Source organism: Daktulosphaira vitifoliae, unplaced genomic scaffold, assembly GCF_025091365.1.
Source record: "Daktulosphaira vitifoliae isolate Bord-2020 unplaced genomic scaffold, ASM2509136v1 Scaffold_2, whole genome shotgun sequence".
Classification (NCBI taxonomy): domain Eukaryota; kingdom Metazoa; phylum Arthropoda; class Insecta; order Hemiptera; family Phylloxeridae; genus Daktulosphaira; species Daktulosphaira vitifoliae.
This window is the reverse complement of record NW_026099573.1, coordinates 14,175,436-14,189,799: the sequence shown is the minus strand read 5'-3', so window position 1 is coordinate 14,189,799 and position 14,364 is coordinate 14,175,436. Positions and strand designations below refer to the sequence as shown.

General features: G+C 33.4%; 2 protein-coding genes across 2 annotated transcripts; one reads left to right on the top strand and one right to left on the bottom strand.

Annotated features, from left to right (window-relative positions):
• Window positions 1–523: 523 nt before the first annotated feature.
• LOC126899019 (uncharacterized) lies at window positions 524–4,487 on the bottom strand. The gene is made up of 2 exons (XM_050673496.1): window positions 3,536–4,487; window positions 524–1,391 (listed from the first exon to the last, which is right to left on the bottom strand). Exons 1-2 carry the CDS (start codon window positions 4,411–4,413, stop codon window positions 611–613), a joined length of 1,659 nt encoding a protein of 552 aa, XP_050529453.1. The 5' UTR covers window positions 4,414–4,487; the 3' UTR covers window positions 524–610.
• A 3,262-nt stretch (window positions 4,488–7,749) lies between these two features.
• LOC126897989 (uncharacterized) lies at window positions 7,750–12,478 on the top strand. The gene is made up of 4 exons (XM_050671939.1): window positions 7,750–11,533; window positions 11,597–11,913; window positions 11,970–12,102; window positions 12,165–12,478. The coding sequence occupies exons 1-4, from the start codon at window positions 9,583–9,585 to the stop codon at window positions 12,476–12,478; spliced, it is 2,715 nt and encodes a 904-aa protein (XP_050527896.1). The 5' UTR covers window positions 7,750–9,582.
• The last annotated feature ends 1,886 nt before the right edge of the window (window positions 12,479–14,364 follow it).

Below are 14,364 nucleotides of genomic sequence, written 5' to 3'. Positions count from 1 at the left end.
TCCAAGTTTCACATCCATATGTTGCAACATTCCATACATATGTTTTTATAAGTCTCTTCTTGATATTGAGATGTAACTTTATTGAAGTGAGCAACTTATGTTTTTTTACTAAAGGTAGCTTTTACTAATGTTATGCGTTGTTTTATCTCGCGGACGCTCTTACCAACAGATGTAATTTTGATCCCTAGGTATACCATTTCCTCTACTTGCTCCAGTTTATGACTATCTATGTATACATTAGCGTTTACTTTAATTTCTTCAACTACACGCTATATGTTACCTTCACACTCTGCTCTCTCAGTTCGTTTAACACATAATTTTTGTGACTTTTTGAGTTATATATTCTAGTCATAAATCAATATTTTTAATAGAATTTTAATTTTAAATAATATTATTCTTTAGTAATAAATTTTTACTATATTTTTTTATTTTATTAATGAATGAAATAAAGTCAAGTCTCACATAATTTTTAACATTTGTTAAGTAAATTTAACAATTTAAAAGATTTCAATGATATTAAAATACATATATAGGGCTTTATTAAATCATAACACCGAGGAAATTTAAAAAATGTAAAATGGTATTTATTTTACTTATAAAAAATAATATATTAGTTTAATAATTCACTAAAATATAAATCGTAGTCAGTTTTAACAAAATCTTCACAAATTTGTATTATATCTGAACTTAAACTAAGAAATATTAAATTATTATCGATATTTTGATATGACTTTATTAAGTTATATTTATTTAACAATGGTTTTTCAAGAACACAATATTTAAGAAATTGATTGAATTTAGTATCTGAAAATATCTGGGTCACAAAAAATTTATTTTCACTGAACTCTTCAAAAAATGTTTTTGCATTTGTTGCATTAGTTTCATCATTTAAAAAAATATTTAGGTTTTTTAAAATATTCTTATATCCTGATGCAATTTTCACTACACTTTTAAAACATGATTGTGATTTCGCTATATAATCCCCAATGGACGCTTTTTTTAACAAGGCCAAAATTGCTAATAAACGATTGATCATAGTTGTAACTGATGGTAATGTACTTTTTAAGGAATTTACACAAGTAATGAAGTTCTCATAACGTTTATGATTATGTTCTGACATGCATACATGTTGTAAAGCAGTTAAAAAGCCAGTAACGTGTCTTAATAATTCACTATACCTACACTTAAATATGTGTGCAACTTCTTGCTTTCTTTTAAAGAAATTCATTAGATTTTCTTCATCATACTGTACATCATTTAAATCTTTAATTTGATTGTTCACCAAAATTTTCGTATTAGTTAATGATTGCCTATTATCCACGTTAAATATTGTATTTATAACACTGACTGCGAGATCTTCAGATGAGTCATCATATAATGATGATACAAGTCTATGAATACAAAAATACAAAATAAAGAGTTAATGATTAATTGTAATAAAATCTATGGATATTTTTAAAAGGTAGTTTGTCAATTGTACCAATATGTCTATATATATAAAAGTAGCAATAATAGCGTGCCATGAAGTTCTAAAATTCGACCATGTTGTAGTCATGTTTGAGTTATCTGTGAAGTTGATGCCATATATAATATAGCAAAATTGGTAAATAAACGTTACCAAACGAACTTTTATTGATATAAAAAATAGCGGTTACTATTGAAAATTATAATTTATAAAGTTGTTTGTGTAAAAGTATTAACACAAATTTTGTATTTTTAAATGCCTACTAGCGTTGTACAAAGTTGTAAAATCAATTATGTTTAAAAGTAATTAATACGAGATGATAAAGCCTAATATTCGTAATGAACATTTAGCGATGGTGCATAAACTCCATATGGTGTCGGCTTCAACTAGTTGTAAGGTGAATATGGCAGACGGCTTTTTAGTGTTAGTATATATCTTTAGTTGAACATGACTCCGTATAATAGATCATTCCCAAATAATTAATAGTTTTGGTTCATTAAAAATGTAAATTACAGCGAATCTAGAAAGTGCATGTTCTCAAGATGTCAAGTTATATAGAACACTTTGGAGAAAATGCTAGTCAGTTATACAGTAAAATAAATTAAAGAGTTGTAGAATTGTTCGCTTATTAAAGATGTAGAACCTACATTGTATTTGACCTTACTTTGATTTATTAGCTAATAATTATTTTTTAGAACCATATCTCATAATTTAACGGGTATCGTATAATCTTGCTGTGGTTAATACTTATTTTAGAACGAGAGAAGAACATTATATAACTTATAAGAGTGGGAGGAATAGATCACAGATTGGTGTTTTATGTGGAAGAGAGGGAGCGTAAAGCGAGTAAAGGATTTTTAAGTTATATCAGGCGAGAGTGTAACTACACAGCATAGACTGATGATAATGGATTTTTGGTGTACCGGGAAAAGAATATAAAAAAACAGAAAGAACACGGGAGAAAAATCGAAAATTCGTTGGTGGAAATTGAGAGGGGAAATGAAAAAGAGTTTGTCAAGACGGTAAAGGAGAGGACAGTATGAAATGTCGAAGGAGACATAAATGATGTGTGGAATAGATTTGCTAGTTATGTTAGGAATATTACAAAGGAGATTGTTGGTGAGAGTAGGAGTAGAATGCCAGGCAACAAGGAAACCTAGTGGTGGGATGTGGACGTTCAAAAAATCATAAAAAGTGAGAAAAAGCAATTCAAAGTATGGCAGAAGAGCAAAAGTAGAGAAAGACCAGTGATAAGTGGAAAGTTTTAAGTATTTAGGATCAGTTGTGCAAAAGAGCGGTGATATTGACGAGGATGTAAGACACAGAATTTAGTGCATGTGGTTGAAGTAGAGAGAAGCGTGTGGAGTCTTATGCGATAAAAGAATTCCAATGAGGCTGAAAGGTAAATTCTACAAGAATATAGTGAGACCAGCTATGATGTAAGGTTCAGAGTGTTGGGCGGTTGATAAGAAAGTAGAGCAGAGATGAGAATGCTTAGATAGATGAGTGGAGTGACTAGAGAAAATCGTGGATAAGATGAGGAAAAATAGACTTAGATGATTTGGTCATGTTATTGAATGCGATATGAGGACAGCTGATGTGAGCGTTGAGGATGTGGGAGATCGTGTCAAGTGGAAGTTTAGCACAAGGGTGGCCGACCCCAAGTAGTTGGGATTAAGGCGAGGAGGAAAAAAAAATGACTTCATAATTTAATGGGTTTCAATTTTTTTTTATGAAGTGGTAATATACATATTTAACTAGATTATGAAATAGAACATAATTTAATTAAGAAAATGACTCATGGATAACAAATGTTGAAATAGTTTTTCGAAAGCTATTAATATTTTTAAGTAATCATTAGAAGGAGTCGGTGCTTTTATTTTTATTATTAGTAATTTCACGATATATATATACGTTGTAAAATAAGAGTAATGTACATGTTTCTTCTTTAAACATAGAGTGATTAAAGAAGTATAGTTTGAATAACATGGATGAATTTACAAAATAACATTCTACAAAAATAATAAATTTATTAATGAAATATTATTTAAAAATAATAATATACTTTACTCTGGTGTTGTCGGATGTAGTAAGTTATGAAAACCAAAATTGATGTACTCGAGCTTAAATGCTTCATCATAAAATACTTTGAGATTATTACATACTTGGACATAATATAAACAGGAAATTGAATAGTTATCGTGCTCCATTGCATCATCATTTTTTAATTCATCTTGAAAACTATAGTACTTATTGTTTGTAATAGAAGTAAATGAAATCATCGTAGATATAATGTTATGAAAATTTTTGACATTTTCAATATCCCCAATAACCATCTCAACTTTAGGATTACCGTTGTTATCGATATACTCAAGTATGTCCAATTTTCTATTCGATTGAATGCCATCATTAATAAAAGAAATTTCATTAATAATATTTGTTTTTTTTTCATACTCATTAAATACGTAATTCATATGTAAATTACTAAAGAATTGTATGACATTATTAATATTTTCAAATAGAGTCTTTGAACTTTCTAATGCATCATTAAGTGTAATTAAACATTCAGTAAAATCATAAAATTGGTTTTTTAAATGATAGTTATCACAATATTGCAGTATTAAACCAATATTTTTAATGAAAATTTCTATAACAATTGTATATCTACAGATAAGTAATTCATTAATAGCATCATATATTCTAGGCAAATTATTGAAATTTAGATGTAGACTTAAGTTTCCAATAAAGTTTGGAATGGTATCTGAATTTACCGTTAAACCGTCTGTTAAGTGTTGCATTGAAGAATTTTCACCTGGAAATCGAACATAATTGATTACTTCAAATAAATATGCAGTATAATCGTTTACATCCGATTGTCTTTTGCTAGTTGTATCGATTTGATTTATCCAAAATATGAAAAAAGTGAAATAGTATATTTTTATGAACATTTTATAGTCAATTGAAAATATAGAAAACAAAATTTAGTATAACTTATTTGTTAGATTCATATTAGTTAGAATATATACATATTTTATACATTTAAAGATGTATATTGACTAAAGTTTAGTTTATTTTATCTACTATTTGCAAAGTTGTTTTTAAAATTAAAATATTTGTTTAAGTGTTTTTGAAATAGTTCTAGATATTTGCAAGTTAACTTATTCTATTTTAATATTCAGTCAAATATACAAAATTATTCAATTATTTTAAGTTAAATAATTTGAGAATGAATATTCTTAAAATATTTATATCAGCAATTTAATTATTAATGAGTGATTATAAGCTACGTGGAGCTTGACTGGGGTACATACGTAACTTTTGAACAAAGAGAAAATAGTATAATGTGTTGGGTATAAAGTTGACGATTGCTTAGTGAAGTATTCACCAGAGGCATATTCTGATATTATTTTAGGAGGGTATTTAATACATTTTATTTTGGTAAATATATTATAGACAACTTTTGTTAAAAATTAAAGTGATAAAAAAAAAAAAGTCCTTAATTATATTTAGACCATATTTCTTAGATATCAGTCATAAAAAATTTTAATGGGTCAAGGGGGGAAATAGCTCGTTTCCCCTTTAAGTATTCCCGTAGTATACACAATAATTAATAATATTCTAATTGCAATAATTGCGTAAATATTATGAAAAATTTAGTAGAATATTATTCATAGAACTATGTAAAAAATGTCAAATTTGAAGAAAATGTTGGTTACTGTGATTTCATGTTGTATAAGATAGATTTCATAGATTAGTCCTTATTTTTTCTATAAACTCATAGACTTATACATGTACTTTACTAATAATGAATGTACAATGTTATATACTTATAACTGTGCTAAAATTTATATTTAGCTATCAAACATTCATTGATAAAATATACAAAATATATGAGACATATGCACATATGCAAAATCGCGTATTCAAATATAAACTCTTTCTGGACATAAAAAATTTCAAAGCGAATGATATACATTGAAACAGTAAGTTAGTTATTAAACATAAGTTTAAACAATGTAATAAACATATAAAATGAATGAATGTATACTTAATAATCCAAACATGTAATGTATAACTTAAACAATATTCGAAAAAAAAGTTACAAAGAAGATATTTAATAATTTAACCCAATCAATCGTAAAAATAATGGAAAAAGTAATAAAATTAATGGAAAAAATATAATATGAAAAAATGCGAGTGGTCTTAAAAAAAGAAGGTAAAAAATGAACGGATTGAATTAATTTTTTGGGGAATAGTGAAAATTTTAAATCTTAAGTCGTAAAACACACGTAATCAAGTACTTTTGTAGATAAAAAAACTTTGAAAATCGGAGTACGCTAAGTAATTTTGCCATAAAAACGTTTTTTCCTCGTTGTATTAAATAATAGAATTTTATTTTAATTATTGAAAATATTTTAAAATCACATTTTCAATTTTTTTGATGAATTAAAACTTAATCAGGACTGCATTCAAGAAAAGTAACATTTCCGGGGGTGACATTAAGGACAATAAATACATCATTTTGGTCGTGTAAAAGCATTTTTCTTTATAAGATAAATAAATAATACTATAAATAAGGTTTTCTAAAAAAATAAATAGATAGAAAACTGTCAGTGTGATTGTTGTACAATGTAAAAGAGTAATTCAATATTCTGAAAAAAATAGGTAATCGCTGTTTAATAACAAATATAACATCAAAATAATGTAAATCACTTATAATCTAAAACTCGTTCATAAAAATCGATCTGCTTTACATTACTTATTTTTTATTCTTTAGCAGTCAACTGAGTTGACAAGTTTTTAGTAAATATAAAACATACAATATTAAATGACATTTTTAAGCATTAGTATTATATTATTTTAGCTATGATATATAGTATGTCAGTAGGGTAAAATGGAGAGAGCTGCCCCCCGCCTCACCCACTCACCCTCCTATCAGTGGAGGTGGAGGAAGTGTACGGGAGGGATTAAATCCTACGTAAATTAACCTAATGCAATGGTGGGGGAACGAGGAAACCCAACGTAAACTAACTTAATGGAGGGGTAGGGAGAGGATGAAACCCAACGTTTTCTAAGAATTTTATCTCCGACTACCAGACGCTTAGGTAAGCATATTTCCAACATCAAAGGTACCACCGTACAGTAACAATGATTGTCGTATGTATTTTATACAATATTTTAAACATTACTCTACTGATCCATAAAACATTGCTATATCACATATATTGTTAAACGAACGCCGCCGCCTCACCCCGCCCACCATCCGACCGGACTGGTAGACAATAGGTGTAGCTAAATATGCTTCTAAAATTAGACGTTAAATAGAAATTATGATAAATATTTTTATAAGAACATTGCTATAATCGGTTACCAGACGCTTAGGTAAGCATAGTTCCAACATCAAAGGTACCACCGTTCAGTAACAATGATTATCGTATGTATTTTATGAGAAAATATGTCACCACTGGTGGTGTTTCACACCTACGCATTTTATTCTTTACTATACCATCAAATGTACAGCTATAATTTCTAAGAATTCTATCATCGACTACCAGACGCTTAGGTAATCATATTTCCATCATCAAAGATATTATAATGCTCATATGCGACTCATTTTGCGCCGCCCTTACCACTTAAAAAGCGTCTCACTAATTTCATTATAAGCCTCCCGTTCTTATCAAAATAAGAAATCGAAAGGTGTGTGTTGGTTATCAGTGAATCAATTTGATAACAATTAATTTAATATAGCACCTCCATCAACATTTAAATTAGCGTATCAATCAGTATTTCACTTGATATCACCCTAATCAATTTATTTATGTGTACTCTGAAATATTATTTTCTCTCTCCATCAATAGTTGTTATGTATACATTTTCATTCTAGTGTAAAAACCATAATTCCTTTGATATTTCACTTATGATAATTTACCTTGAAATCAGCATCTCTCACTTCATAGATGTGTGTATTCCCCCCTCTCCTGTTATTCAAAGTTGGTTTATAACACATTCGTTTGTGAAAAATCAATCATATTATAACTGTTTTCTTATTTGTGCGTAATCAGTGAAGTATAACAGTATGCTATTCAAGATGAACATGATGAAAATGACTACGTGAGGAAAAGATATAAGATTGACTATTCGGAATCAATCTCAACCNCATATAAGATTGACTAGTAGGGTAAAATAGAGAGTTCTGGTCCCCCCCGCTTCACCCACCCACCTCACCTCCGTGGAAATGGGAAGAGGGGTGGAGGGGGAGTAAAATCCAACGTAAACTATCATAATGCAACGGGAGGGGGAACGACGAAACCCAACGTAAACTAACCTAAGAAGAACCTCCTCCACCAAGTCTTATGAGAGAGGGGTAATGAAACTTAAGGTAAACAAACCTATAGATGGGAGGGGGGAATGAAACACGACGTAAACTAACACAACTTGTCACGCGCCTAAATTATGCTCGCCCATATATACATAATATCGGTTTTTTGACGAAAAAAAAAAAATGCATTTTCCAGGTAAGCTATACGGTTACGGTGAAAAGTACGAATTTTAAACGTCGAATCCGCTATTTTGATATGCCACATGCACACATTTAGATAAAGTCCATACGTTAAATGTTAATTTTACCTAATTTGTGAAAAAATAAATTAGTTCGAAACATTGTGTGCCAGATGGCTGTATTGATGATTACACTATAGCACTTGAGATTAATACACCAGATGGCCCAACGCGGCGGCGACGGCGTCGGCGATGTCGCCGTCAATTAGATTAATTGTTATTATACGAGTTAATAAGCTTGACCGTTATTCGTATAGTGAATAATAAATCAATATTTTTTTTGTAGACAATATATACTAATGACGACTTTTCAAGTTTTCTTATAGCAAAACACATTCTTAAATAAACACTACCGCCGCCGACGACGACGACGTAATCACTGGAACATATATATTATAATGTTTATAATATTATTATAATCTCTATTATACTTATCGATTAATGTCGTACATATATATTTTGTCTGAATTATTACTGGTATCCCTCCCATTGTTATAAATTATTACCGTATTTAACAACTGTAATAAATTATTTTTAATAAAATAATAGCTTCGACTGGAAGGATTGCATTCTTCATCCGTCAACGCATTAGAGACGGCAGACGGTCATAATTTTTACAAAGGCATCTGTTTTAAATCCTAATGACATATATGTGTAAACATTTCACTTTAAGACTGAATGTTTTCGCGCCATTACAAATGACAAATTTACAAATTTATCAATTAATTGTCTTGGGTGACGTTTATAAAAATGTAACAATTGCTGTATAACATGTAGAAACCTGAATATTTTTTCTCAGACCACTTGAAATACTATGGTCATTATGCTCGCGATATACGATGTACTTGTGCGATTAATGACCGCGCACCACCACCACTGATGCAGCGGATAATACAGTAACATTCCGTATTTATAAAGACATCAATAATGATTATATTCACTCTTTGACTAAGCGTTATTAACGGCTCGTTAACATATTGCTTAAAAATATTCAGTTAAACGTATACAAGTACTAGTATTTATTTATTTATTTTTTTTTTAATTTAAAATTGAATAACAATGGCTGATGTACATTTTACTGTTGCTGCACAAGGTAAGTTTTTTTGTTTGTATATTTCGATATTTTCGACGTACAAATTGTTTTTACACATTTTTTCACAGCCACCTCTTCCACGACTGTTCCAAACCACCATTCGGTTAAACGTAGGGCTAACAACAGTAGGGTAAAATCCAAAAGGTTGCGTATACAATTGCCGGACGCGAAAAATTTCATCGAGATTGATTCCGCATTGAAGCGAGGAGCCGTTTGGTTTTATCGGAAAAACGTGGAAAATTTCGCGAGCTATCGAGATTTTCTGCGCGCCGTTAAACCCGAGCTGGTTGCCAAACTCGGTGAAATCACAGCTGTTCAGCCTATTAAATATAATCTCAAATTGGAGGCCTCTTACCATATACCGCGATCAGAAGCACCGCCCGAGGACCGTGCCTTCAAGACACGGGCTAGGGCGTTGTTGTCCGACACGGATATTGTAGGTGCGGTCAATGACGATTTCGAGATTATGCTCGCTGAGGAAGATGTGTACTCGGGTAGGGGTAGCGGATTCACGCTAGCGCATATCGACGGTCTCATGCTCAGTGTGTACAAGTATACGCCCCTCACCGGCTCATCATATATTCCGATCCCACCTGAAATTTTACATAGAAAGGCAATCATCAATCCGCAAAACATCGATCAGTCCTGTTTCAAGTGGGCCATTTTGGCCCGACACGTTGGGGTTAATAATAATACGCGTGTTAATCAAAAATATTTTAACGAGGAACACAGGTATGATTTCACGGGGTTGACGTTCCCCACACCTGTGTCCCAAATTAAAATATTTGAGCGACGAAACCCTAACGTGTCTGTCAACGTGTACGGCTTGGAACGAGACGACGTTAAGATGAAGTGGTCGGTGTATCCTCTAAGAGTCGCCGACCAAGAACAACAAAATCATTTTGACCTGTTGTACATCGGTGACTCTGACAAGTATCATTACGCGTACATTTCAAATTTTTCGAGGCTTGTGCGCAGTCAAAAAACTAAACACAAATGTCGCATATACACTTGCAGACGTTGCTTCACTAGCTTTGATGATCAGTCTAAAAAGCATATTCTTCGGGGTCATCAAGCGTTGGAGCAACACAAGTTGATATGCGGCAAGAACAAGCTTATTTTACCCGTTATGCCGGCGGAGGGCAGTAAGGTCGAATTTGACGCGTGGGTAAAGACTCAACGGTTACCGTTTGTCATCTACGCCGATTTTGAGGCCTTGCTGGAGCAAACAGACGATCGTATGGGTGCATACACCAGGACTGTGCACACCCACCATCCCATGAGCTATGGGTTCATGGTGAAAACATCGGACGATGTGCCCTCCGAGCTCCTCGAACGCTACGGTATACCGCAATCACCGGTGATATACCGTGGGTCCGAGGATCGCGAAGAGGTCGCCAAGGCATTTGTGATGGCTGTAACTGAAGTGACGCGCAACATTTCTAAATTGTTGCGCAAAACCAACGTTCCCATCCGAATGTCTATCGATGATGTGCGCAGGCACGGGGAGAAAGTGGTATGCGACTTGTGCCGCATGGCATTCAAGGATTCCAACCCCAAAGTCGCAGACCACTGCCATCTATCGGGCCGATTCAGACAGACGTTGTGCAATGCATGTAACCTGAAAGTAAAGACGGTCAATTTTGTGCCGTGCTTCTTGCACAATCTTTTGGGTTACGACGCGCATTTCATCGTCACTGAATTGAGGTACGACGACCAAAGGATTTCGGTTATACCGAATTCCGAGGAGAAGTATATTTCGGTCACGAAACACGTGACCAATAACTTCTCCATACGGTTTGTCGACACCTTCCGGTTCATGGCCTCCTCCCTGTCCACCTTGGCCGGTAACCTAATGACACCCGATTTCGTTAAATTCCGAGAGACGGCCAAGGTGTTCCGTCCGGAAGACATGCCGTTGGTAACGCGTAAGGGCGTATACCCTTACGAGTACACTGATAGTTGGGCTAAATTGGACGAAACGGTACTACCACCCCGCGACGCTTTCTATAGTCAGTTGAATGAGTCGAATATCGATGACGACGACTATAGACACGCCACAGAGGTGTGGAATCGTTTCGGTTGCTCAACCCTCGGTGAGTACAGTGACCTATACCTAAAGATTGACGTGCTGTTGTTGGCCGACGTGTTTGAGAACTTTCGCGACATCTGTACTACAACATACAATTTGGACCCGGCGCACTATTATACCGCACCGGGTTTTAGCTTCGATTGTATGTTGAAGTACACCAGGGTGAAGCTGGAGCTCTTGAACGACTACGACATGCTACTGATGGTGGAGCAGGGCATTCGTGGTGGGCTGGTGCAGGCCGTCAAGCACTATGCCAAGGCCAACAATCCAAAGACACCTGGCTACGATCCGACAAAACCAAACTCATGGATCGTGTATCAAGATTGTAAGTATTATATATAAAAGTACAATAATTGAGCTGTGAATTAAAAACGTTTAATGTATATAGGCAATAACCTTTACGGGTGGGCTATGAGTCAGCCCATGCCGTACGGTGGCTTCCGGTGGTATGAAGGATCAGATCCTCTGGCCGACCTCCAATTGCTTTCGGACACTGGTAATACGGGGCGTATATATGAAGTAGATGTATCGTATCCAGAAGGGCTGCATGACGAGCACAACGACTTGCCGTTCTTGCCTGGCAACGATGTACCACCGGGTTCCAAAGAGACCAAACTCATGGCCACTTTGAAACCCAAACAACGGTACGTCGTACACTATGTCAACTTGAAACAGGCGATCGCACACGGACTGCAAGTCGATAAAGTATATACATCGTACCTAGAGCTATTAGCTATGATATTAATATGTTTGTCACACAGGTGCACCGCGTTTTAGAGTTTCAACAAAGTGCTTGGTTGAAACCGTACATTGAGTTGAACACTGAAATGCGGAAACAGGCGGCAAATGCTTTTGAAATATCGTTTTTCAAATTAATGAATAATGCCGTCTTTGGTAAGTGCACGCTCAATGGTAAAGTAGTTGTGAGTTATTTGATAAATATTTATATTTTATAGGGAAAACCATGGAGAACATGCGGAAACGCATCCGCATTGAACTAATCTCCAGTCCCGAACGTCTAAGCAAGCTCGTAAACCAACCAACCTTCAACGACTGTATTAAATACGGCGAAAGGTTGTGCGCCGTCATAATGGACACAAAGATTGTCAAGTTTCTCAAACCAATATACGTCGGTTTAGCAGTGCTTGACATTAGCAAGTCGCTAATGTACAAGTACTTCTACGACGTATTAAAACCTCATTATGGCGACGCAATTAGCCTGGTTTACATGGATACTGGTGAGTACAACCTTGAACTCACTTTAAAGTGAGTAAGACTTGGTGGAGGAGGTTCTTCTTAGGTTAGTTTAGGTTGGGTTTCGTCGTTCCCCCTCCCGTTGCATTATGATAGTTTACGTTGGATTTTACTCCCCCTCCACCCCTCTTCCCATTTCCACGGTGGTGAGGTGGGTGGGTGAAGCGGGGGGGGACCAGAACTCTCTATTTTACCCTACTTTGACTATTCGGAATCAATCTCAACCTGAGTCTGCTGTACTGGCTACATCGGTCTTCAATTTCAGTTTCATAGAACAAAAATTTTTGCATATCGGTTGCACATGGGTAATTGATCGATACGTTCCAATTATAATAATCATAACACCAAGTATGTACTTTTGGATATCGGATGATAAATTTATAAACTTTATAAACATCATTAGTGAACTTATTTCGTTTATGGACGATTCTAGTAAATCAAAAATATATCTGAGTACGATGTTTAATATTGTCAAATCAAAATGTTTCTCGAAAAGTTATTTATCCATATCGAATAAAGGTGTCGAAGAACAGAAAATGGATCGTGTATCATTAACTAACGAAAACCTATTTTGAAAGTAACGAAATGAAACTATGTCTTCTAGAAGTGATAAAAGAAAAATACGAAACTTGTAACTTGCTATCAATGCAGAGTAAAGAAATCAATAAAAAAGCAAAGAATATGGTGATAAATAAGTTTTATTTGTTACCTGAAAATTTAGTCTATTCAATTGTAAAAACCATTAATACGTCGTTATTATCAAAGACGTCTATGGTATTGTATAATGAAATAATCACATTCGATTACAAATGCATAGTGAAGCGTATATGGGAGAAATTTGTATTGGATTTTAATAATCAAACAAATCAGAATATTTTAAACACAATGAATAATTGTGCAGTGAACGGGTAAATATTTATTCCTATTTTAAAATTATTAAGCGTTAAACTATGTATGTTATTTTAGAAATAATACCAATTTAAATCGATCAAAGTATCAATGAGATAACGACAATGATGAAGAGTATACTAACAACGGTGTAATGCATTCATTTGAACAAATTGAAAAAATGGGGATGCTGTGTCATTTGTAAAAATGTTGTTTATGAAAATAAAATTATAATAATCTCATACTTGACGCAGGACAAAATCAAACTCGAATTCATGATAAGGTTTGTGTTTAATATATTTTTTTATTTTAAATTTTATTATGATTTAATTATAATTATAGAATTAATTGTATAATGACGGCGCTTGTATTCAGTCCAGTTCACATTCGTAATATATATATATATTATATTATTATAGGTGATCATATTTCCATTATCAAAGGTATTACTATACTATAACACTCATAAGCATTTGTATTTTATTAGAATATTTGCGACGCCGTCTGTGTATAATTAACATCAAATGTATAGCCACCATTTCTAAGAAATAGTAGTACTAATACTACACTGATTACTATATATCTATTAGGGTAAAAAAGTAGTATTATATCTTAATTCATAAATTATAATATAATATATGATTATTTAGATGTTAGACAATATTACAGTGATGACACTGTGTCGGTTTACCGAACAGCGTACCATGTTTTCTTGGAATCGTATGATCTCGATTCAAGAAGTCTGAACATGTTTAAACCTGACTGAACGCGTTCAAATCCCTGTTCATGTCTGTTTGAACCCCGTCTGAACGTGTTTACAACTGTTTGTAACATACACTATGATCAATAAGTACCGGGAATGAGTCAATAAAACAAAATTAAGTTAATTTTCTTCCAAATTTATTTTATCTCCTTCAAAATAGCTTCCATTTGAAGCGATACAAAGATGCCAGCGCTTAACCCAGTCATCCATACAGCGCTGGAAGGCCTGAGCCGAAATAGCCTTAAGTTCCT